Raw genomic sequence first — 27,513 nt, 5'->3', positions numbered from 1 at the left:
CACATGTAACAAAATTTCCACAGCAGTATTCTTTGTTGTAGCAAAAACTGGAAAAAAAAAGTGGAGATCCATGCTTAGAGGATGGCTAAACAAGATGGAATATGAATGAAATGGTAAATTGTTTTGCTCTAAGACATTCAGAGGAATTCTGGAAGACATATGCATGGACACAGAATAAAATAAATAGAACCAAGAGTACAATGTAGTTATAGCACAGAAGAAAAGAGCTTCTGAAGTCAGAAGATCTGGGTTCGAATTCCACCTCAGAACTACTTATTAACTGTGTAACCTTGAGGAAGTTGCTTACCTTCCCTGAGACACAGTTTCTTCACCTGTGACACAACTGGGCTGGCTTCTCAGGTCCCTTTCAACCCTAGATACAGGATCTACTCTAAATCCCATCCTCTGTCTCTCCCATGTACTGAACTATATCCTAATAATTAGCACAATAAGACAAAAGGAAACATCTGTAAAAGGAATCTGAACCTGAAAGATGAGTAACTTTGACTCAAAGAATATTGAAACATAACTTTTTCCTGTCAGTAGAGAAATAGTGGACCGCAGGTGCAAAATGAGGCACCAACTGTCAGACCTGATGAATGTGGCATAGTTTGTTTTGCAGAACTGTACTTTTTTGTTATTGTTATAAAGGAGGGTAGTTGGCAGCAGCGGAGGGAGAGAAGATATTGAGAAACCACAGCAACACTAAAAAAAAAAAAGCCAATTTTTAAAAAAGAATGGAATTCTTCCAGCGTACTGGGCAAAGTATTAAGATTTTTCCAGTTTTAGGAATCTGACTCAATGCAAAATAAAGTGTTATGGGTTGCTGATAAGCACACCGAACTTCCCCAAAATGCTGGCACAACTATTTAGGTTACTGTAGTTATCTAGACTCCTTCTATAAATGTTATTTGAATAATTATGTAGTACGGTATCCATGTAATTATATATAGGTGGAAATTCATTTGCACTGAAGATTCAGAAAGAACGAATTCAGACAGAAATGATCTGGGTGTATTTGTTAAGGGGCAGTTATGCTGCAGTAGAAAGCTGTACTTGTAAGCTCACCTGATTTTAAGTCCCAGCTCTACCACCCACTAGTTGTGTAAACTTCAGCATTAATTTGACCTCTCGGGACCTTATATTGCCCTTCTGGACAGTGTGGATAATAATATTTGTACCTACCTCATAGGACTGTTGTAAAGATCAAATGAGAACATGCATACAAAACATTCTGTAAATGTTAAACATTAGCTATTTTCTTTTTATTACTGATCCAACTAACACATCCTCTCTTCTCCAAAGCATCTTCAAAGTTAATAATAATTAGTTGGAAAAACTTTAGTAGGTCACTGTGTAGAAATAAAGACTGAATTCACAATAACCTTACTTTACAATAACCTCCTCTCTCATTACACTGTGAGCTCCTTGAGAACAAGGGCTATTTTTTGCCTTTCTATGTATACCCAGCAGTTAGCAGAGTATCTGGTACTTAATGGGTACATAAGTAAATTCTTGCTAATCTGACTTGACTTAACTTACGAGCTTACAAATCTGAAAGCTTTATTTTTAAGTTTACAAGAAGCTTAAAAGGAGTCCGATTCCACTTGCGTTATAGGACACATAACACAACAGATTTAGAGCTGGAAAGCATCTTATAGGCTATTTAGTCCAACTCTCCCATTTTACAGATGATGGAATGCAAAGCCACAGAGGTGAAATTGCCCAAGGTAACACATAATCAGAGATACTAAAAAACACACATTCCCAAGAACTCACCTAAGCATCGATAAGGTATGACGATGTGAGGATAACTCTTGCACTGCTTTCGGCCTCTCTTACACCAGTTCTGAATGGTCACCGGCTGGTTAGCTTCCACGACATTAGTAATCTGAAGTTCTGGATAGACCTGGTATAAAACACACATGAAGATAATTTTAATGGCTTCCAATTTGATTCTGTGTTAAGAAATGTAACAAAGTTTGTATTTGGAATTTCACATTAGCATCACTCTGATTACTTGAAGCATTCTATAGTTAAGGATACAAACTTTAAACTGATCCAAATGTAAAATGAAAATTGCTACACTGACCCAAAGATAAAGGAGAAGACTGATCAGTGATACCTTTAAGTATAGAATAAAAAAATCTAAATTTAATGTTGAGGCTAATTGTGATAATGCACTGAAAATTTTATTATGTACCTACTGTTTACAAAGGAATACTACAGCACTGTTCTGTCGGGGAATAGAAAAATCCCTATCTTACAGGAAATTACCGGTTTTATTATTGTATTCTCTTGTTTCTCAATGACTCTCATTTCTGTTCCTTATATAAAGAAAAATTAAACAACACTCTGAAGAAAGTTTTACATAGTGCCTGTAATAGTGGTTCTATGGTAGCGAGAAAGGGCAGATTCAAGAGATGCTGGGGAGGCAGGTGCAGTTAAGATTTGGCGATTGACTGGGAAAGTGGTATAAAGTAGAGTGAGAAATTGAGGACAATGCCAAGGTTGCTAACCTGGATCACTAGAATAAACGAACTTTTAAAAGTTTATTCTATCAATTAAAGAATTAGGAAGGTTCAGAAGAGAGCTGTGTTTGAGGGCAAAAAATAACGAATAATCTACTCTGTACATTTTGAGTTGGAGATGTCGGGATGGGGGTCAACAGAGTCAAATGCTGTAGGGAGATCAAGAATGCTGAGAACTGTTTAAGTCACTAGCTGGAAATACGGAAAGGTGTCAGCACACAGAGCCTACTGAAGCCAAAGATACCTAGTGGAAAAGCTCTAAAAATGAACCAGAAGGAACAATGATAAAAGAAATGAAAAGAGAAATAGCTACAAGTTCCTCCCTCCAATCCAAGAAAGACTGCCATCATTGGAATCTGAGAACACAAAGAATATAAACGTTAGTGTAAACCCTGTTCCAAGCCCCACTGATATGGGACCGTCTCTTTATTGGTGGAGATGAACGACCTCTGAGGATTAGGGTGGAGTTGGCAAAAATGGCTGAACTTTTCATTCAGTCTTTGGAAACCCCCTTCAGGACTCAATAAGGTTTGAGTCTTCTTTGACACTCTTCAAGCATCATCTGCTTCAGGTTAAATTTCCAGGCTTTGAAAGGACTCCCTTCCCTTCCTGGCACGAATGAAAGAGGAGAGAAGAAAAGACTTAAGGTGTATCTACCTTTCTGTTCTCTTAAATATTGTTAGTCTAGGGCTGAAGAGCTATGATTGGGTTCAATTCTGATCGCTTTGTCATTACTGGAGGGGAAGAGGGATCCCAAACCCTATATCCAAGGCGTGACCCTTTTCCTACTTAATACCAGTTCTGCAGTGAACACACATAGCAAAAAGCAAAGAAACACATTTATCTATATCATAGCAAAACAGCAATCAGGGAAGGTATAACACAGGAGGATATCTGCCAGACAATACAGAGTGAAGGAGCTCTCCCACTGGGATTGAGATAACTCAGCTCAACCAAGAGAAAGTAAACCTTGGATCTCACCCTAGGAGAAACTGCCTGCAATCTTTAGAGTACAGAGCTAGAGATATGGACATGGAGGAAAGTGTCTGCTCCTCTCATGTTTTCTTGGAGTCTTTTCCTTCAGCAACTTGAAATGCAACTGACTTCGTCCATCTTCTCTTTAAAAACTGGAAGCCAGAAGTGCCTGAAATAACTCACATTTGGAGTCAGAATTCTCAAAGTTTGGGGAGAACTGAAGGGGACTCCCAAAGACTGAAGAGCTCAGCTGTTCTGGCCAACTCCTTCCCATTCCTCATGTAGGGCAGGGCATGCAATTCCACCAATAAGGAGAGAGTTCCATACCAATGGGTCTTGGGCCAGGGTTATATTACACTGTTAACTCCTAGAGAGCTGAGACTCTCTTTTCTTTTTTGTATCCCGAAGCAATTAATATAGTGCCTAGAGCACATAGTTGGTGCTTAATACTTATTAAGTGACTGACAGGCCAGACCCAGATAAGGCAAGACTAGGACCTAGACACCTCTCAGGCCTCTCCCTCATATGCACAACTCTAACCCCAGGAACTACCATATAGCCCTACCCAAGAAACAGCAGGAGAGAGGGATACCCAGTACCCAAGCAGCACAAAATGCACACAAGCCCACGATCAGGAGGCAGAGCCAGTGGAGATAGAGCTGGGGCAACTCAGCAACCAGAAAACTATCTGAGGCATACTGGTAGAGAGAGCCAGACCAATACCCTGGCAGCACCTTCTAAGGAAACACAGGAGAAAGGGCCAGTGCAGCAGCTAAGAAGTAAAGTACTTAAGAGCATGCAATGACTCTATCAACAGTATCTAGTTGGAGTCTGTCTGATTTAAAGCAAGAGATGAAGCTAACTCTAGACTGGAGACCGTGCAAGAAGTCCAAGGCAGATTAGCAAACAGGAGACTGAGCCAAAACTCAGAAATTCCTGAAATGGTAGGGCCTAGTCTTAGTCCCAATGCAGAGGACCAAAAAGGTCTGCCCATACCATCAAAACATATGAAAAGTAGCAGTCCTATAAAAGCACAAAACCTGAATCCAGAAACTAAGGCTGGAAATATGAACAGAAACAAATGACTAAGACAATCAAGAAATATTATGGACCAAGATAAGCCCACAAGGTAAACCCAGAGGAAAGGAGTAATTCTACAAGTCCAAGTATCAACCTCAGAAAAAACAATTACTTAGTCACATGAATTACAAGAGTACCTGGAAGAATAAAACAAGAGAACATAAGAAATGACATCAAAGGAGGAAAAGATAGCAAGAAGAATCAATAGCTTAAAATAGATGGTGATGAACTTTAATTAAGAACTTAATTCCTTTAAAATTAGGATGGACCACACATAAAGTTGGATACAACTGAACACTACCACCACATAAAAAAAAACTTGACAACAAAAAATATGAAAATAAAATTAAAAGATTAAAAAAATATATAAGGTATATACCACACCCACACCCATTGTCCTGAAAAAAAAAAAAACAACACAAACAGATCAAGGAGAAATCAAGGAGATGGGCTACCTGAAAAATCATGACTTTAAAAAAAAAAAAAGCTTAGATAACATAATTCAAGAAATTGTAAAGGAAAAATGCATAGATGTATCAGAACAAAAGGGCAAAGTGAAAATAGGAAGAATGCAACAGTCACCTCCTAAGTAAAATCCCCCAAAATGCCAAAATTCAGTACGTTCAAAGCCAAAAAAAAAAAAATACTGCAAAGGGCCAAAAAGTAAGTGTTTGATGACTAAAAAACTAAGTTCAGTTATCATATGACCCAAAAGTTACAACTATAAAGGTGAAAAGAGCTGGCGATATGAGATTCCAAAAAGGAAAAGATAAAAGCTTTTAAACAAGAATAACCTACCTTCTATAACTAATCCTAAAGGGGGAATGGACCTTTAATGAAACAAAGGATGCCCAAGCAATCATGAAGGCCAGAGCTGAACATAAATGGTGAAATACAAATGCAAGAGTTAAGAGAAACAAAGACAGGCAAATATGCTTAGTCAAATGGAAGAGTCTATAATGTTCTATGTCTTTACATTCAAATAGGAGGACAGTATAGTAGACAGGGCCGAGGGTGGTTGTCTTCTGTTTCGATGATCTTAAGAGAAAAAAGGAAATAGCAGGGAGAGAAGTATGAGACAGGGGTTATATATTAGGGGTGCATGAGATGAAAAAATGTATAAAAATGGAGGAAAGGGAGGGGAGAAACAGAATTGCCTATGCTTTGTTGTTGCTCAGTTGTGCCCGACTCTTTGTGACCCCATGGACCACAGCACGCCAATACTGTCCAGGGGGAGGAGTGTTTTGTCATTTCTTTCTCCAGTGGATTAAGGCAAACAGAAGTTAAGTGACTTGCCTAGGGTCACACAGCTAGTAAGTGTCTGAGGCTGAATTTGAACTCAGGTCTTTCTGACTCCAGGCACAGCACTCTAGCCACTGAGCCACCCAGTTGCTGATAACATACAAAGGCTACAGCAAAAATAGAAATGATAAAAAGATATAATCAGGGAAATGGTAATGATACTTAAAGACTCCACAGAGATAACAAATCAACCTCAGTACTACACACACACACACACACACACACACACACACACACCACGGCATCTTGTTACTTAAAGTACTAGTGTGGATTCTCAAGGTAGCACTTTCCTAAAAAGGACAAATCTAACTGATAAACTGATAAAGATAAACAAGAATGTTAAAGGCTTTAGAAAAATTAGGAATGATAAATATTAGTGATAATTGAATAGGAACAGAAAGGACTTTAAATATTTCTTAGACATGTAAGGCACCTCTACAAAAATTTACAATGTATTAGTGCATAAAAACCTTACATTTAAATACAAGAAGAGCAGAAATATTAAATACATAATTGATGAATAAGAATATAGTAAATCTGTGTTCAAAAATGAAAAACTGAAGAACAGATTAAAAATCAAATGGAAATTAAATAAAAATCCAAACGATGTGGTGGGTCTAATAACAAATAACAGAAACAATAAAAAAATTTCATCACAGAGTATGACAACAATAAGACATCACATCAAAAAATTTATGCAATGCAAGCAGAGCAGGCTTTGAGGAAAATTTTATGTCTCTAAATAGTTTCATCGAGCAGAAAGAAAAAGAACAAGTCAATGAATTGAGTATGTAACTATAAAAAAAGAAGAGCTAAAATAACAAACAAAAAACCTTGAACTAAACACCAAAGTAGAAATTCCAAATATCTAAGAAAAGCTTAACAAAATTTCAAGCAAAGTAATTTAACTGGTAAGTAAAAACTACCATCTAGTTTTTGAAAAAATAATACTGGATAAAGAGTTAGATTGTTTAATTAAAAAGGGGGAGGAAGCATTATTGTTTGTATAAAAAATGAGAAATAATCATTTCTATCAAATGGAGAAGAAAATGAAAGAAACTATTTTGGGTATTTATATGCCCCCTAAATAGGATAAATTAAGTATGTATCAAAATATAAAAATACTCAAATTTACAGAATAATAGATCAAATAGTCAATATCAGAAAAAGAAACTGAAGACATTAAAAGGACTCTCAAAGTTAAACCCCAGTACGGTTTTGTGAAGGAATCTTAGTAAACACTAAAGGAACAATTAATTCTAAAACTATATAAATTCTTTGAAATAATAAGAAAAGCCACCCTTCCAATCTTTATCTATGATTCAAATGTGATCTTGACATCGAAACCAGGACAAGAAAAAAGCAGAGAAGGAAAACTAGAGCTAACTGTATCTACTGACCACTGATGCAAAGAAATTTAAATAAAATACTAGCAAATCAGCTATAATAACATATTAGAAAGAATATACATTATGACCAGGTTAAAATTATACAAGAATATGGAGTTGGTTCAAAATTTTAAAAGAATATAAACTATGACTACATCAACAGATGCTGAAAAAGCTTTTGGTACCTAACAACTATTTCTGTTTTTTTTTCTTTTAAAAGCACAGAAAAAAATGTTATTTTTTCTTAAAATCATAAATAGTCACTATCTAAAATCAAGAACAAACATTGTATGTAAATGAGAAATCCTAGAGGCCTTTCTAACAACATCGGGGTAAAGCGAAGATGCCATTCTTATCACTCCTCTTTAACGCAGTGTTAGGATTCTAGATAGAGGAATACTAGGAGAAAAAGAAAGTTGAATGAATCAACACAGGAAAAGGGGAAACAACACTGCTGATTTTTTTTCAGATGATGCAATGATCTATCAAGAGAACCCTGAAGACTCAACCAATAATCATGAAATATAAATGAAATAATAAATTCAAAGTTGCACAATATAATTGCAGCTGGGTAGCACGATGTCTAAAGTGCTGGGCCTGGACTCACGATGACCTGTGTTCAAATGTGACTTCAGATACTTACTGTGTGACCTTGGTCAAGTCACTTAAATTGTTTCAGATTCCTCAACTGTAAAATGATAATAGCAACGTTCTCCTAGGGTTGCTGCGAGGATCAAATGAGACAATACTGGGAAAGCACTTAGCACAACGTCTAGCTGCTACAAATGTATTTGTACATATGGGTCCCTTTTTTCATCTCCTTGAGGTAATAGGCCTAGTACTGGTACCACAAGAGGGAGGACTTTTGTGCTGTTTAAAAAAAAAATGAAAAGAAGGGCTTCAGAAAAGCCACAAACCAATATAAAGTGAAATGAGTTGGGTGGGGAACCTGCGGCCTCGAGGCCACATGTAGCTCTCTAGGTCCTCAAGTGCAGCCCTTTGACTGAATCCAAACTTCACAGAACAAATCCCCTTAATAAAAGGATTGTTCTGTAAAACTTGTACTCAGTCAAAAGGCCTCACCAAAAAACCTAGAAGGCCACAGGTTCTCCACCCCTGGTAGAACAAAGACCCAATAACAACACTATAAAAACCAATAATTTTAAAAGAACCTGGCTTAATGCAAGGCAATAACCAACCATGACTGCGGAAGACTGATACTGAACGATGTCATGGACTTAAAATGAAGTAGACCTACGTTGGGATATGACCAATGTGGAAATCTGTTTTGTTTAATCATGCATCTTTGTTACATATTTGTTACAATGGTGTTGTTTTTTCTTTTTATTTCAGTTGTGGGCACAGGTGGGAGAGAGAGAAAATAAATGTTAACTGAAGAAAAATTAATTCAATTTAAAGAAATAAAGTCTATGATAATTACCACTTTAAGTCTTTTTGTACTTCAATTAAGTTTTTCCTCTAAGTACATACATGTTATGACATTGGGTGTGTGTGTGTGGGTGTGTGTACGCACACATATACGGCAGTTAAGTGATACAGTGGATAGAGTGCTGGGCCTGGAATCAGGAAGATCTGAGTTCAAATCTAGCCTCAGACACTCACTAGCCATGTGATCGTAGGCAAGTCACTTAACCCCTATTTGCTTCAGTTCCTCATCTGGAGAAGGAAATGGCAAACTACTCCAGTACCTTTGCCAAGAAAACCCCAAACTGGTTCACAAAGAGAAGGACATGACTGGAATGACGAACAGCAAAATACACATAAATGCCCAACACATGTATTTATGTATTTACTATACACATACATACATACACAGATACATACATACACACATACCTGATATACATATATATGTGTATATATATATACACTCCCTAATTATGATCAATCAATAAGTATTTGTTAAGTGTCTAATATGCACTAGATGCTGTGCTTGGCAGTGAAAATACAAATATAAAGAATGAAGAAATTCCTATTCACAGGAGTTTGCATTTTAATAGTGGACACAACAATAACATATATAAATATATACAGCAAAAGTATAAAGTTAATAAATACAAAAACATACAAATTAATTAAATACAAGATATTTTGGGAAAGCGAGTATAAGAGGTTGAGGTATTTAGGAAAGGCTCCATTCAGAAGATGTTGCTTAGGCTGTGGTTAAAAGGAAGAGGGAGTCTCCATGGGGCAGATATAAGGAGAATGTATTCCAGCAATGTGGGAAGGCCAGTGCAGGGGCATGGAGGGTCATAAGTGAGGAACAGAGAGAAGCCAGATAGGGTGGGGCAAAGAGTACTAGAAGGGGAGTTTACCCAGAGAGGTTGGAAAGATAAGTTGAGGCCAGGTTGCATAGGGCCTTAAACGCTAACAGAGGAGTTTATACATTATCCTAGATGCAGCAGGAGACCCTGGGAGTGAATTGAGTGGTGATGAGGGCAGAGGGTGTCACATGGTCAGATCTCTGCTTAAAATAATTTTAGCAGCAATAGGTAGGTATAGTCAGAGAGAGCTGAAACAGAGCCCAATTAGAAGTCTCTTGCAACAATGTCGGCAAAAGATTGAACTACGGTGGTAGCTGTGTGAAGGAGAGAAGTGGTCAGATGGGAGAGATTCCATAAAAGTAGAGATGGCAGTGTCTGGAAACAAACTGGATATATGGAATGAGGGGAAGTGGAGTCCGGGATAATGCTGCACTTATAAGCCTCGGAGACTGGAAGGACACTGGTACCTTTGACAGAAGCAGAAAAGGGGAAGGGCGTTGGAGAAATATAATGAATTCCATCTTAGACATGCTGAGTTCAAGGAAGAAGGGTGAAAGATGATGTCCAAGGAATTTAGCAATGAAGAGAGAATGGAAGAAGAGTGAAGTAAAATCAAATGGCCTTAATTTTCTCAGAAAAATAAGAAAGACCCGAAGCCTGGAGAAAGGGGGGAGGAAGGGGATATATGGAGGTTTAAGGAAGCCATGGAAGGTTTGGAGTAGCCTAAATGTGATAGGGAATCAATTGGGGATAAATAAAAGAAGAGGTCTGAGACAGTGAGTCACAGTTTAAGGTGGAATACTAGGAGATTCAAGTCCTATAAGGAAACCTCAGGATTTTTTATGAAACTGGCACACTTATTGGTAATAAAATCTAGCATGTAGTCATACCTATGTGTGACTAAGGTGAAATGAAAGTAGAGGTCAGAGAATTTTAGGATAATCTGACATAATTAATCACCTAAACAAATAAAACCATGCAATTAATAGATGTAGAAAAACTCTTTGAAAAATATGGCCCATATGATGTTAATATGATCAAAATCATATATTTAAAGCCACGTGTTAGCACTGTTTCAATAAGCCAAACCACCACCATTTATTAAGTACCTACTATTTAAAAATCACTATTCAAGAGGCAGGAGAAACAAAAACAAAAAAAACGAAACAATCCTTAAAATCAAGGAACTTACATTGTACTGGGAGAGGGACATGTACGAAATTATACACAAAATACATACAAAGAAATGTAAAGTGATTTATGGGTTGAGAGAGGGTACTAACAGCAGGGAGAAAGGAAGAAACCAGTACACGTGATGGTGAAACAAGTATACCTCCTCTCCCTACTATTACTTTATGTAGCTCTAGAAATGCTAGCTGTACATATAAGATAACAAAATTAACCACATAATCACTGGCCAAGGGAACTCATAATTATCCCGATGTGTGGATGAGAGAGGATGGTACACTTATAAAAATCTAAAACATTAGCAAAGATCCTAAGATGATAAATAACGTCAGTAAGGTAGCAAAATATATCCACAAAAACGTTCGACATTTCTAAATAGGACTAATAAAAACCAATAATAAAAAAAGAAATTCCATTCAAAGTAACTGACATGTATAAAATATCTGGGACATGGATAAAATATCTACCAAGATACCTGTAAGAACTATATAAATAAATTTATAAATCACTTTTTTCACAGAACTAAAACAAGGTAAGGTTTGTACTGATGATTTCATTGGCTTGGGTAATTCCTGAGATAATAATAACTGCATCTAGCATTTAAATAGCACATTAATGTTTGCAAAGGGTGATACATGGATCATTTCACTTGATCTCAATGTGATTCATGGTGTTGAGAGTTGTCCAGGGTTCTAAGTAACTTGCCTAGGGTCACAAAGCTACTTCCTGTCAAAGTTAAGACTCAGTCTTCTAGGTCTTCTTGGCTCCAATGTCAGCTCTTTATCCACCACACTGTGAGGCCAGCTTTCTATACACGACTGCTTTATTTAGCCTCACAGCTGGGTTAAAGCAAATACCTGGGTTCAGGATTTCTAGAAAATTGGTACTCAGGAAAAGGATATGAGCATCAGCTATATCATTATGTGACATCAAACAGACAAAAGCACATACACACTATATGGTAATACAGACAGAAGTTGGGTTTTTTTTCCACATACAAGAAACTCTCCTCAGCCTGAGGGCAAAGGACATGTGCTAGGAGGAAACATGCTCAAACGTGGAGTTCAGGAAGGAAGATTATATACCTTAAAAATGGGTTTGGTGGAGAACAGATAATTGGTGCTAGACGTAGAAGGAGGCATTCCTCACTGGACCCGGATGAGGTAGAAAGAGCCTGAGGGTCCCTTACCAACATCAGGCTTGGGTAAAGCTCAGGTACAGGGCATTCTTTATGGGGACCACAAACTGGTGGGATGAGCTAACATTAACTAGCAGCAGAAGGAGAATGACTCAAGGCCCCTGAAGCAAATCAAGAATTCATCCAATCAAAAAGCCGCAAGCCTTTTGCACCTGACACAGTTATCAGTGAAAAAGTACCAACTGTTTCACCTGTATCCTTCTATGTTCATAAGGACTTTAGGGCATTAGCCCAAGTGATGCCACATTGGAGTGCTATCATAACTATAAGATCAAACAATATAAAGTTTACAATGATCACAACTACACTGCTTCTATACAGAAATAAAGAGAGTTAAATACCTGAAACTGAGTACCGACATGCTGCTTGAGGTTGGACTTTCACAGTATAATAAAATGACACTACTACCCTAAATAATTTACTCAGTGCTATAGCTATCAAACTCACAAGGTACTACTTTACAGCACTATAAAATAAAGTTACAAAAGGTAAAAAGTAGGATTTAAGGAGTTACTACCAGACCTATAATTATACTGACAAGCAATAATCACCAAAACTACTTGTACTGGTTAAAAAAAAGAAATGTAGATCACTGGGATAGATTAGAATAGGGAAAAATGTGAAACAAATGAACTTAACCCAGTGTTCGATAAACCTAAGAATACAAAATACTTGGAGAAGAATCTCCTATTTGATAAGAGTTGTTAAGAAAACTAGAAAGCAGTTTGGCAAAAATTAAGTATAAGGCATTTTTGTCCACCATATACCCATAATACACTCAAAAGGGCTACAAAACAATTATAAAAGACAACATATTGAAAAATAAATAGCAGAGAATGAGATCAGGTATCTTTTAGCACTTTAGAGGCAAAATTCCTAATTAAAGAACGAGTAGATAGAAAAAATGATTAAGAAGAAATGAAGTACACTACATAAAATATAAAAGCCTTTGTATGAATAAAATCAAAGAAGAGAGAATTAGAAGAGAAATGACAGATTAGGAAAGCACATTTTCATCACGTTACTTGTAAAAATTTGCTATCCAAAATATATGAGATCGACAAATAGATAAAACCAAATAAATGGTCAATGATTACAGTTTTCAAAAGAATTACAAGCCATATATAGCTACATAAAATTTATCTCGGGTGAATTAAAATAACTTCAAGGCTTCACCTTACACCTGTAAACTGGCAAAGGTAGGGAACAGTGTCCGAGGAGGTACAGAAAGACAGAGCCATTTGTATAATCACTTCAGTTCCTCACACACGACACTTCATCTCCCATCCCCATGCTGTTGCACCAGCCTTCTCACCTACTTGGAATGCACTCCCCCCTCCTTACCCTGTGCCTCAAACACATCCCTGCATCCTTTAAGGCAGACTCAAGCACCATTATCTGCAAAAAGCCTTCTCCTGTTAGCATCCTTCCTTCCAAACTACCTTGAATTTAACAAATAAGTTTATCTGTATATATGTGTTTTTATATATATATATATGTATATATTTATACACACACACACATACACACCTATTTGTTAAGTATATATATATATTATATACACACATAAAAATCTGAACTGCTTAATTTTGTATTTGGGCTATGTTTATATGTGTACTTGCTATCTCCCCCATTAGAATGGAAACTGTTTTTTAGTAGGGCCTGTTTCATCCTTCATACTCCTACCCCTAGAGCCAAGCATGGTATCCGGAATGAGCAGTACAGTGCCTAGCACATAGGCTCTAGATAAATATTTACTGATTTTCTGAAGAAAACAATGTATTGGCTGAGAAGCAAAAGGGATTCAATGGTTAGTACACAAGCTACATGAAAGTGCCATAATATTTACTCCATCTTTATTGATCCCTCCAAATCTTTGAATCGGTCCTGCACTAATAGCTTAGTTTTAAAGAGCAAATATGCAAAATGCATAGATACAGCGAGAACACTAGAGTATTTGATGTTCACACGTAAAAGTGCTCTCTATTTAGAACACATCACCAAATAAAGATCAATTAATATAAAATGTGGCACCATCCGGGCAGACCGCCATGTTTCTACATAGCCTTAAACCCATTTTCATCACTCCTTGACAGAATTAAGTATGGCTTTCAAGAATAAGAGAGAGGCATACCCAAACACTGCATTATTACCTAATATGCATGGATGATATAAAAGTATATAGCTCCTCTGAAAAACATATCAATCTACTTCATTTCATGGAAAACTTTCTCCAACGATACAAAAATGTGATAAGTATAAAATTTTTATCACCAAGAAAAAAGGTTTTGAGAATGAAGCCAGAGGTCACTGAACCAATGATGAAGGCAATACTTACACATACATTATTAGTATTCTCCAAGAAAGATAAATAAAGCATGAAGTTATCAAGGAGAAAGCTGAGGTTGTGAATGTAAAGAGACTGAATAGCACCTTGAAAACAAATTTAGTGGAAAAACACAGAAAGTAATGAATACCTACAGAATACCATTCTTAACATATACTTTTGACATAGTAAAATGGACAACTGTACCAGAATTAACTGGTGAAATGCTAATGGATTTATCCTACACTTTCAGTGAATATACAGAAAATAAGATGACAAACTAATATTTTGTCCACTTACAAAAAAAATTACCCTCTTTTTCAAGCCCCTAGAACATCAAATATAAAAGAATATCTGGATAACGACTTATGATGGAAAATGATAATGATTTATGTTTCTATCTAAACTTACCATCAAAAAAAAAGGAAAAAAAGAACAAATAAAAGCAGAGACAGTATTATATATACTTTTTTTGATTGGAAGTGCTTATTATCTAGGCTTTTTCACTTTCCTTATCTTGGGAGAAAATTTAAGCTGAATATTAAAGATCTGATTGTTAATTACTATTCATAAACTTCACAGAATTAGCTAAAATAAAACAAGCATTTTATTAAAGATAATCTTACGGTGTCTATTAATATCTTACTCTGTCATTCAATACTTATTCGGACTTTTAAAACCCTTCCGAATATATTGAGAATCAAAGCAAAGTTACACAACATTACACAAGAAATTTTTTTTATCATTTTTAGAGTAAAAACAACTTTTTTCTAAAATTGAATTCCTTAAACCAAAATATCACCAAATTAGCATAATCTTAACTGACAAATTACAGCAGAAGTACAGTAAGAAGTACCCTTCACAGAGCAAAGAATAAATAGCCTTTTCAGCCCCAGTGGGCTTCCATTAGCTTCTGAAAAAAAATCTTACAAATAATGTAGTCCTATTTTCATCTTTCTCAAAGATGAAATCAACTTATTTCAATGTAATAGCTCAAAACATTCAAACATGAAAACAAAAGCTAAGAAATAACACTTTACCTGAAAATGGTGTGTTCTGTGCTATTTTACAGAATATGAAAATTGGGTAAAAAAGAAGTTATTGGAGAAGAGGTGAAAAAAAGAGTCTATGAATACTATATTACCGTACACTAAGAAATGACAAATATAAGGAATTCAGAGAAAGGCAGAGCGAAATAAGCAGAATCAAGTGAACAATATAAACAAAGTCTATAACAATGTAAATGAAAAGAAAAGAAAATGATAGTGTTATAGAACAGGTAATGGAGAAGGAGGGAAGAAGCACTTGGACAGCATCTAGCATGTGCCAGGCACTGTGCTTTATAAATATCTCATTAGATTATTATCCCCATTTTACAGTTGAGGAAAATAAGGCACACAGAAGTTTAATTACTTCCCCAGGGTCACATAGCTATGAAGTGTCTGGGGCTATATTTGAACACAGGTCTTTCTGACTCCAGGCCCAGGGCTTTCTCCACTGTGCTACCTAGCTGCTCTAATGACGCTAGTTTCCTTCTTAGGGCAGACAGGTAGGTTCTACTAGGACAGAATACTGTACACCTTGTCAGATGAGATCAGTCACTGCACCAGTTGTTGTTGCTTGGTTTTTGTTTGTTTGTTACGTGGGAAAGTTCATTTTGGGGTGAGGGGGCAAAGGGATCCAGGAATTATTGCAATGTAAAGACAAAAGGTATTAATACATTTTTATTTATTTTATTTATACCTTTTTGTTTTTACTTCACCTTCATTTCTGAATACATCCTTCTCCAGCCCCAACCCAACTAACTCTCCTTTGTAACAAATAGTAATGTGCTGTTACAGCCTTTTTGTGCCCACCAGGCCCCTCTATAAAGCCCCCTGGCTGACCCTCAACTTTTAATTCTTTTGATGTTTGACATTCTGTGGCTCATAGCCATCAATGGGAGAACAGTGTTAAAAAGATGGGCTTGAGGAATCATGGGAAGCTGGCAGCACATTAGAAACTAAAGGGGCCGAGATTCCTCACAAGCACTCTAGTATAAATACTCTAAAAATGTACTCAATCCATCACTGCATATAAGACTGCCAGAAACCCTCAGTAGAAACAAACCTGGGTAGGTAGAAGGCAAAATCCAAAAGTATCTTAGTCTTACGATAGAAGACAAAGCCAGACAAACCGCAGCCACCACAAGGGATATAAATATGCCCAGTGCTAGGCATCCTGTGCCCTAACCACTTCAGGAAACTGGTCTAGCCCAACCCAATATTGGGCAAGGGAAGACTGTGCTCTAGGCTTTGCAAGAAAGCAGGCCAGTGACCACAGGGCAATCAAGCTACCGTAGGAGACAGGGCCAGACGACTATTCAGTATAGAGCTGAGACAGCCCAGGATAGAGCCTGACCCAAACTTGAAAAAAAGAGAGAGCCAAATTAGCCCCAAACTGGGACCTCTTCTTTCAGGACCGACTCCTGACCCAGAACCCAGGCAGTCTAGACTGCAATACAGAAGGAGAAACAGTCAGACCAGCCTGCGGGGCAGACCACAACAAAGATAACAGAAGAAAGGAGCAAGGCAGAATCTGGTAAGCAAACACCTAGGGTATTGCACCCTATCAATCACAATCAACATTTAGCTGGGGCCTGTCAGGCTCATAGCAAGTATGGAGTCTGGATCCAGGACTTTGCAAGGAGCCAAGACCAAAATCCAAGTTGAGCCAACAGGAGGCTTAGCTAAAACCCACAAATTCCTGCAGAAGGAATCATTTAAAGGAATTCAGAACTAAGCAACGTCTGTTCACACCATCTAAGAGTACAAAGAGTCTGATAAAAGAAAGAAGAGACAATACCAATCCAGAAACTATTGCTAAAGATACGAGTAAATGGAAAGGAGGCAGGGAAGGCAATAAGCATTTATGCAGCATCCACTATGTGCCAGGCACTGTGCTAAACCCTTTTAACAAATCCAATGAAGACATATTTTGAACTGAGAGAAACCCGAGAGGTGAACCTAAGAAGAAAATAACCCGACACATCTCAGTAGAGCCTCAGAGAAAACAACGTCCTAGCCACAAGAAGTGAAATGAAACACAAGATACAAAATGTATTATTAAAGGAAATTATAACTAGTAGGGAAGACAAAGAGAATCGATAGCTTAGACTAGACGGTGACAAAATTAGAATTAGCCAAACAGAAAGCAATGACTCTGTGGGGCAATAAAAAAATATTAAAATAAAAAAATTGGAAAAAAAACAAAAGAAAAAAATAATATAGAAAAGGTAACATATTTACTATCAGAAACAATGAACCTAAAAAACAAATCAAGGGGAAACAATCAGATTATCTGAAAATCATAATAAAAAATATGGAGATCGGAGGGTCTGGATAACATGTTTCAAGAGATTATAAAACCACCTACATCTATTAAAAGCAGATGGGAAAGTGGAATCATATGGGAAGAAACTCCTCCCAAAAGACATTTGACCAAAAGAAGGAAACCTTACAGTGATAAACGGTTTATGATTTTTTTTCAATCAACGAGTATTTCTTAAGGGCTGAGAAGACATGAGTTCCTCAGAACTCTAATGTCTTCAAGGATTACAGAGAAAGCTAAATAAGGGTGAGGGAGGATCTAGAGAAGGTGGTAATGTGTTTTGGAGGTGCTAAAAGAAAAAGTAAAGGCACCAATGAAGAAAATAATGGGAAAAAAGGAGAAGGAATTTATTAACATATAATAGGGCTCTATGGGGTCAAACCGAAAAAAAAAATGGGGAAAAGGCCATCTAATCATCTTTACTTTCTTTTGAACTATACAAAAGAAGGTTGAACACAAACGCAGGAAGAGCCTGATGTAGAAATACATAATATGCAATATGGAAATGAGGAAAAAGAAGAAGAAGAGGCGATAGGTCTAAGGGGGGAGGGCAAAATAAATAAGGTGATAAAGCAAAATAAACTCCAACCTCAAAAGGCGAATCAAGAAGGAAAGAGAAAAACTGCGATCAGGAGCAAGGTAAGGGGTGAGGGGGAAGGGGCAATGGAACAAAGAGATCACATCCATTATAGATCACTAGCCTTGAAGCAAACTCCTACTCTTTCATTATTTTCTTCTTTGTAAAGTGGGAGGAGGAGCAAAGACGAAGAACAAAATAGAAGCAAACAGTGAAACAGAATTTATTAAGCATGTACTATGTGCCAGACACTGTGCAAAGTGCTGGAGATATAAAGAAAGGAAAAAAAAAACCAGCCCCTGTTCTCAAGGAGCTCAGTCTAATGGGGAGACAATAAGTGAACAACTGTGTACAAACAAGATCTATGCAGGATAAACTGGGGGTAGTATCATAGGAAAGGTATGAAGATTAAGAAGACTGGGAAAGGCTTTTTTTCCCCCTCAAAAGGTAGGACTTTAGCTGAGGCTTAAAAAAAAAGCCAGGCAAGCTGGGAGACTGAGTTAAGGGGACAGCTGGTGAAAACATCTGGAGTCAGGAGATAGAGCATTTTATGTGAGGAACAGCAAGGAGGCCAGTGTCACTGGATCATAAAGTATATTGGAGGGGAGAAGCAAGGGGTAAGAAGACTGTTAAGGTAGAAGGGGTCAGGTTATGGAGGGCTTTAAAAGCCAAACAGAGAATTTTATATCCTATCCTGGAGGTGATAGGGAGCCAACAAAGTTTACTGAGTGGGGGACAGGAGGTAATAGGGTTAAATGTATGTTTTAGAAAAAATCAGTTTGACAGCTGAGTGGAGGATGGGTTGGAGTGTGAAAAGACTTGAGGCAGAGAAACCAATCATCACTATTGAATAGCAGGCATGAGGTACTGAGGGTATGTACCAGAGTGATGGCTATTAACAGAGGAGAGAAAGGGGCATATGTGAAAGATGTTACAAAGACAGGATTGATAAGAATGAAGAACCAGTTGGAAATGGGAAGGGGATGTGTGTGAGAGAGTGAGGAGTTAAAAATGATGTCGATGTTTCTAGAGACTGGGTGACTGGAAGGATGGTGGTACCCTCTACAGTACTATGGAAATAAGGAAGAGAGAAGGGTTTGGGGGAAAAGAGAATGTGTTCAATTTTGGACATGTGGAATTCAAGATGTGTACAGGAGATCCAGTTAGAGATGTATGAGAGAAATAAGGCTTTTGCACCTAAGCCAGAAAGAGACAAAGTAGAAAATGAAAATATCCAAGAAAGAAAGACTAAATCCCTAATGAAGATTAAATAAATATTTATATAATTTATAAACAAATAGGCAAAAACAAAATATTAGATTACACATAATAAACAGGATCGATTTATATCAGGAATGCAGAATAGGCTCAATATCAAGAAAACTATAAACATAATAGACCACATTAATAACAAAATAAATAAAAACAACATAATTATTTCAAAAGATACTGAAAAAGCTTTTTGACAAAATCCAATGCCCATTTCTGTTTAAAAAAAAAAAAAGAAAGAAAAGAAAAAAACACAGGAATGAATGAAATCTCTCTAAAACCAAGAACAACTATTATATAGAATAGAGAATAGCAAAGATCAAGGGTAAAGCAGGGATGTTCATTATCTGCCATTATTAGTACTATTATTTGATAAAATTCTAGAAATGTTAGCTATAGCAAGACAGGGGATAAACATAGGCAAAGAGAAAATAAAATTATCACTTTTTGCAAGTGATACGGCAACTAAGTCAACTAAAATAAATAATTTCTGATGTTTCAGGATTTAATCAATACATATACCATCATTTCTGTAAATGACCAACAAAACCCACAGAAATATTCTACTCAAAGTAATTTCATAACGTAGCTGAAAATCCATCAACACAGACACAAGAACTCTTATGAATACAATTACAAAACTCTCATTACATAAAGACAGACCTAAATAAGTGGAAAGATAGCAATTGCTCAAGATTAAGTCAATAAAGTATAATAAAAATGGCAATACAACCTAAATCAATATATTTATTTAGTAGTCATAACAATCAAACCACCGAAACATTCCTTTATGCAGTTAGAAAAAATAATACTGAAATTCATCTGAAGGAACAAAATTCAAGAAACTCAAAAAGAAATCACAAAAAATGTGGAAAAGAAAGGGTCCTATCAGTATCATATCTCAAACTGTGCGACACAGATTAAAAAAAGAGGTTAAAAAAATGGAACTGGTTAAGTACATAACATAGAGGAACAAGTGATTCTTAGCTTTTGATAAAGAGCAAGGCCCTAACTCCTAGGTTAAGTGAAAGACAAACCAGAAGAGGAAAAGCAAAAAGCAAAAACATTAGAAGAAAATATTCTAGCTCTATAAGCAAAATATATCTCAATGACAGGCTGAGCAAAGACAACCTAAGGATCATAAGCTTCCCAGAAGTCCATGACAGGACAAAAATCTTTAACACCACAATGAAGGAAATAATACAAGAGGCCTCCCCAGAACATCTGAACATAGGAAATGAAATTCCAATGAAAAGAATCCACAGATTGCCTCCAGGAAAAAAAAAAGAGCCACAAATCCCAAGACATATAGTGGTTAAATTTAACAATGCAATTCAGAAACGAATTCTGCAAGCCATTAAGAGAAAGACATTCAAATACAAAGGAAAGCACATTCAAATGACACAAGTCTATTCTGCACTTACTAGAAAAAGGAGGGGGGAATGGAATAATGTATTCTAAAGAGCAACAGAGCTCTGGGTGCAGCCCAGGGTGATCTATCCTGCAAATTAACCATACAGGACAGAAGATGGATATTCAGGAATAAAGAAGAGCTTGAAACATTTTTAGAAAGAAAACAAGAACTAAAGAGATTATTTGCTTCTCAAATACCCCAAATAAAAAAATTCAGGAGGAGCAAATAAAACCAGACAGCAACAACAACAAAGACTTCTTTCTAAATACACACAAGGAGACAGGAGTGAGGACAGAAGTCTGGTAGAGGTAACAGTGAAGAGGCAGATGGGGCATTATGGACTGAACCTGGGGACATCCTGCTTATAGGTGAATGCTTCTTGTGTGGAACTACGCGACAACATGGGAGAAGACATGAAAGGGAGAGAGGGTAGCAGGGGACACAGAGGAGAGAGAGATGTGCCAGGGCCAAATTAAGAACTCTCAATGAGGGGAAAGTGATCTCTGTGGGCTCAGAAAGAGCAGAGCCTACAGGAGACTGGGTAAGGAATGGAGGGGAGAGTGTAAAGAAGGGGGGAAAGGAAGAAGGCCTTACTTTGGAGGTGGAAGGAGATTCCACTGATGAATGCTTCTATGGGTGAAGAGAGATACACCTTAAACTGCATGAGGCCTGGGGAATATGGTACCTGAAAAGTCTACCTGTCCTAAGAAGATGGGAGCTGGAACCCTTGGGGACAACTGATACCTGGAAGAGTGGGAAAGCATGGTCACAGGAAGGATAATATAGGGTATTAAAGTCAACAAGAAAGAATGTCCATCAGCAGGCGATGGGGGTGTTAGGATGGGAGAGTTACTGTAGGGCAATGTCCTCTCCAACATTTGTAATAATTATAACTGTTTTTAGAGTAAGGCACGATGGAAAGGGGTAATCCATAGGGTAAGCCCTACCAGACAGTGGCAGAAAGTGCCCAGGGGGCTGAGCCTGGAATGAATACCTTGGAAACTCTGATTGTAAGAAGAATGACAAGAGAATTGACAAGAGAGACAAGAGATGATCATAGGGGTCGTGAATCAGAGGTCTAGAGTAAAGAGAAAGAGAAGAGAGATAATGAAGAGAGTGAGAGAAATCCTTTTCAGAAAGGGGCCAAACACCCCCAAAATTAAAAAAAAAACCAATGAATAGGGGGCGGAGCCAAGATGGCAGCTGGAAAGCAGGGACTAGCGTGAGCTCCCTGCCGAGTCCCTCCAAAAACCTATAAAAAATGGCTCTGAACCAATTCTAGAACTGCAGAACCCACAAAAGAGCAGAGGGAAGCAGGGCTCCAGCCCAGGACAGCCTGGATGGTCTCTGGGTAAGGTGTATCCCGCACAGAGCTGGAAGTGAAACAGAGCCCAGCATGAGCGGCTCAGACCAACCAGACCAGGGGCCGGGCAGAATGTGCCCTAGCGCCCTGAATCAGTGAGCTACAGCAGTTACCAGACTTCTCAACCCACAAACACCAAAGACAACAGAGAAGGTTAGTAGGAAAAGCTGTGGGAGTGGAAGGAGTTCGGGGTTCAGCTACTGCCCTGGGGGCAGCGGAGGTGGGGCAGCTACAGAAGTACAGCTGCAGTTGTTTCCGGCCCACCTGGTGGGAGGAATTAAGTGGCGGATCAGAGCAGGAGTGAAGAGCCTGCTGAAGATCTAAGGCCAGTCCGGGTCGGGGGTTCTTGGGGAAGGAGGAGTGCTGGTCTGACAGAGCTGGCGCATCCCCCCAAGCATGAAACATAGTGCTCTTAACTCCACAAAGAGTCATACCCCGCTGAAAAACTCAAGGGTCAAGTTAGTTGGTTGGGAATATGGCCAGGGAGTGAAAATGCACCCAGATTCAGTCTCAGACTTTGGATTCTTTCTTTGGTGACAAAGAAGACCAAAACATACAGACAGAAGAAGTTAAAAAAGTCAAAGAGCGTACAACAAAAGCCTCCAAGAAAAACATGAACTGGTCTCAGGCCATGGAAGAGCTCAAAAAGGATTTGGAAAAGCAAGTTAGAAAAGTAGAGGAAAAACTGAGAAGAGCAATGAGAAGGATGGGAGAAAACCATGAAAAACAAGTCAATGACTTGCTAAAGGAGACCCAAAAAAATGCTGAAAAATACTGGAGAAAACAACACCTTAAAAAATAGACTAACTCAAATGGTAAAAGGGCTCCAAAAAGCCAATGAGGAGAAGAATGCCTTGAAAGGCAGAATTAGCCAAATGGAAAAGGAGCTCCAAAAGACCACTGAAGAAAATACTACCTTAAAAATTAGATTGGAGCAAGTGGAAGCTAGTGACTTGATGAGAAATCAAGATATTATAAAACAAACCAAAGGAATGAAAAAATGGAAGACAATGTGAAATATCTCCTTGGAAAAACCACTGACCTAGAAAATAGATCCAGGAGAGATAATTTAAAAATTATTGGACTACCTGAAAGCCATGATCAAAAAAAGAGCCTAGATATCATCTTTCAAGAAATTATCAAGGAGAACTGCCCTGATATTCTAGAGCCACAGGGCAAAATAGAAATTGAAAGAATCCATCGATCGCCTCCTCAAATAGATCCCAAAAAGGAATCTCCTAGGAATATTGTCGCCAAATTCCAGAGCTCCCAGATCAAGGAGAAAATACTGCAAGCAGCCAGAAAGAAACAATTTGAGTATTGTGGAAACCCAATCAGAATAACCCAAGATCTGGCAGCTTCTACATTAAAAGATCGAAGGGCTTGGAATACGATATTCCGGAGGTAAATGGAGCTAGGATTAAAACCAAGAATCTCCTACCCAGCAAAACTGAGTATCATGCTCCAAGGCAAAATATGGAGTTTCAATAAAATAGAGGACTTTCAAGCTTTCTCAGTGAAAAGACCAGAGCTGAATAGAAAATCTGACTTTCAAACACAAGAATCAAGAGAAGCATGAAAAGGTAATCAAGAAAAAGAACAAGAAAAAGAAATTGCAAGGGACTTACTAAAGTTGAACTGTTTTGTTTACATTCCTACATGGAAAGATGATGTGTATGATTCATGAGACCTCAGTATTAGGGTAGTTGAAGGAATATGCATATATATGTTTATGTATATATATATAAGTGAATGTGTATGTATGTATATGTGTGTGTGTGTGTGTATATATATATATATATATATATATATATGTAGAGAGAGAGAGAGAGAGAGAGAGAGAGAGGAGACAGGGTGAGGTGAAGATGAAGGGAAGATATCTAAAAGAAATAAAATCAAATCAAGGGATGAGAGAGGAATATATTGAGAGAGGGAGATAGGGAGAGATAGAAGGGGGTGGATTATCTCGCACAAAGGTGGCAAGAGGAAGCAGTTCTGTGGGAGGAGGGGAGAGGGCAGGTGAGGGGGGAATGAGTGAATCTTGCTCTCATCAGATTTGGCCTGAGGAGGGAATACCATACATACTCAATTGGGTATCTTACCCCACAGGAAAGAAGAGGGAAGAAGATAAAAAAAGGGGGGATGATGGAGGGGAGGACAGATGGGGGTGGAGGTAATCAAAAACAAACACTTTTGAAAGGGGACAGGGTCAAGGGAGAAAATTCAATAAAGGGGGATGGTTTGGGAAGGGGCAAAATATAGTGAAGGGTTATACATAATGATACACATGTGGCCTATGTTGAATTGCTTGACTTCTTAGGGAGGGTGGGTGGGAAGGGAAGAGGGGAGAGAATTTGGAACTCAAAGTTTTAAAAACAGATGTTCAAAAACAAAAAAAAAAAGTTTTTCATGCAACTAGAAAATAAGATACACAGGCAATGGGGCACAGAAATTTATATAGCCCTACAAGAAAGGAAGGGAAAAGGGAATGGGAGGGGAGTGGGGTGACAGAAAGGAGGGCTGACTGGGGAAAAGGGCACCAGAATACACCCCATCTTGGAGTTGGGGGAGGGTAGAAATGGGGAGAAAGTTTGTAATTCAAACTCTTGTGAAAATCAATGCTGAAAACTAAATATATTAAATAAATAAATTAAAAAAAAAACAATGAACAGAACTAGCTGAGGTGGGAGAGTGGTAGGCAGAATTTACTTGACTAAGGAGGGAAAAATATAAACCAGTAAAAGTGGGAGAAGAAAAGGAACTAAAACAAAACAGTAAAGGGAAATGGGTAGAAACATGAAGAAGGGATCTGATGTAAGAAGAAAGCCAGCAAAAAGAAGACCACATAAAAAAAGATTAAAGTCACTGAATGAATATACTATTATGTTTACAGTTAGAAAGGGGGAAAAATCAAAACATGAAAAGAATTTACAGTTTCACAGACAGATGGAGGTAAATAGAAAGCTAACTCTTAAAATGTTAAATGTGAATGTTAAAGTCCAGTAAAATAAAGAGAGTGAAATATTGGATAAGAAAACAAACCTAACAATCTTCTGCTTCTAAATAACACAATTAAAAAAACAAAGATATATATGAGGAGATGGAAAAAGAAGGAATTACCATCACAATTACCATCATACTATCAGACAAAGCGAAGACAAATGTTCAAAAATTAAAAAGGGATAAACAAGGAAACTATATTATGCTGAAAGAAACCATATACAACAAACCAATATTTGTAATATATTTGGAGCAGCTAGGTGGTGTAGTGGATAGAATGCTGGGCCTAAAGTCAAGAAGACTCATCTTCGTGAGTTCAAATATGGCCTCAGACACTTAGGAGCTGTGTGACCCTGGGCAAGTTACTTAACCCCGTTTGCCTCAGTTCTTCATCTGTAAAATGAGCCGGACAAGGAAATGGCAAACCACTCCAGTGTCTTTATTAAGCACATCCCAAATGGGGTTATGAAGTCAGACAGGAATGAAACGAGTAAAGAACAAGAACAAATATATGCTTCAAATACCTTAGCATCCAAATTAATAAAGGAAACATTATTTGAGATTCAAGAAGACATAGACAGTAGATGACTTCAACATTGAAAAATATAGAACTGAAAAAATTTCTGAAGAAATTAGAGTTAAAGAGACTTATGGAGTCTTCTGAATTGGACAGCAAAAGATTTTCTGCACCACCTGAAACTTTCACAAAAATTTACCATGTACTAGGTCACAGTGATATTGCAAATAAACGTAAGAAGTCGTAAACAGTTAATACACCTTTACAGATGATAATGCAACAAGAAGAGAGTTTGGTTCTGGGACTGCAAACAGAAGACATAGACTGGAATACAGATTTAACAATGAAATATTAATGAGTCGGTCAAAGAATAAATCACAGCAATAATTAGTAACTATGTAAAGACAATAACGAAGAAATAATACACCAAAATTACAGGGATATAGCTAAGATAGTCCTTGCAGGGAAACATATCCTTACAATCTTATATCAACAAAACAGAAAAGGGGAAGATTAATGAAATGAATCTGCATTTTTAAAAATTAGAAAATTTACAAATAAGCCTAAAATACCTATAGAAGAGGAAATATTAAAAACTAGAAGGGAAATAGATAAACTTGAAACCAAAAAATACACATAAATGATAAAAGTAAAAGCTGGTTCTTTGAAAAGACCAATAAAATTGATAAACCCTTAGCTTAATCTGATTAAAAATAGAGTAGAAAATCAAATCAATAAAATAGCAAATGAATAAGATGAAATCACAGCAAAACCAGAAGAAATAAAAAGATCAGATCATATTATGCACAGCTATATGCTAATAAAACTGAAGTCACAAAAGAAATAGAGGAATACCCTCAAAAATATAAAATACTCAATTTATCAGAAAACTAGATAAAGACCTTAAATAGTTCAATCTAAGAAAAATATATCTAGCTGTAAAGGAACTATCAAAGGAAAAATTTAAAAACTTCAGGTCCTGATCCATTCACAGAAGAATTCAATCAATTTTTTGAAGAATAGTTAGTGTCCATACTTCACAAATTACTATCAAAATATAGAATAAATACCCTACCAGTATCCTTTTATGAGACAAATATAGTCCTAATACCTAAGCCAGGGAAAGATAAAACACAAAAATAAAACTACAGGCTAATATCATTAATGAACATTTTCTTAATAATTTTAAACAAAATCCTATCAAACAGATTATAGCAATTTATCCATTCATTATGACACCGTGGGATTTATACCAGGGATGCAACATAATTAATCATATCAAAAATGAAGATGTCCAAAACCATAAGCTCATTTCAAAAGACAAAGAAAGAGCCTTTCACAAAGTACAACACTCTTTTATGCTAAAACAAAAAAAAAACTTACAAAATACAGGCATAGAGAGAACTTTTTCAATATCATAAAAAAGCATCTATCTAAACCAAAAGTAAGCATCATATGCAACAGGGACACAGTACAACCTTTCCCAATAAATATGAGAATGAAGCAAGGATGTCCACTTTCTCCACTATTATTTGATATTGTTCTGGAAATGCTGGCAATGCCAGTAAGAAAAAGAAATTAAAGGATTAAAGACGGGTAAAGAAGAGATAAAACTATACCTGTTTGCTGTTATGATAGTTTACTTGGAAAACCTCAGGGAATCAGCAAAGATACTAACTGAGACAGTTAACAGCTTCAGCAAAGTTGTATGCTACAAAATCAGTCCTCAAA

At 37.1% G+C, this 27,513-nt stretch overlaps 1 protein-coding gene across 2 annotated transcripts in view; it reads right to left on the bottom strand.

Annotated features, from left to right (window-relative positions):
* The window catches only part of LOC118835857 (amyloid beta precursor protein), a 178,875-nt gene that overhangs the window by 117,767 nt on the left and 33,595 nt on the right, over positions 1-27,513 (bottom strand). For both annotated transcript variants that reach the window (XM_036743138.1, XM_036743137.1), the window contains exon 3: positions 1,780-1,909. In XM_036743138.1, coding sequence (XP_036599033.1) covers positions 1,780-1,909 — 130 coding nt within the window. The remainder of the gene's footprint in view (positions 1-1,779; positions 1,910-27,513) is intronic.

This window comes from Trichosurus vulpecula, chromosome 2, assembly GCF_011100635.1.
Source record: "Trichosurus vulpecula isolate mTriVul1 chromosome 2, mTriVul1.pri, whole genome shotgun sequence".
NCBI classification, from domain to species: Eukaryota; Metazoa; Chordata; class Mammalia; order Diprotodontia; family Phalangeridae; genus Trichosurus; species Trichosurus vulpecula.
The sequence above is the reverse complement of the archived record's forward strand: the minus strand, read 5'-3'. Positions and strand labels throughout refer to the sequence as shown.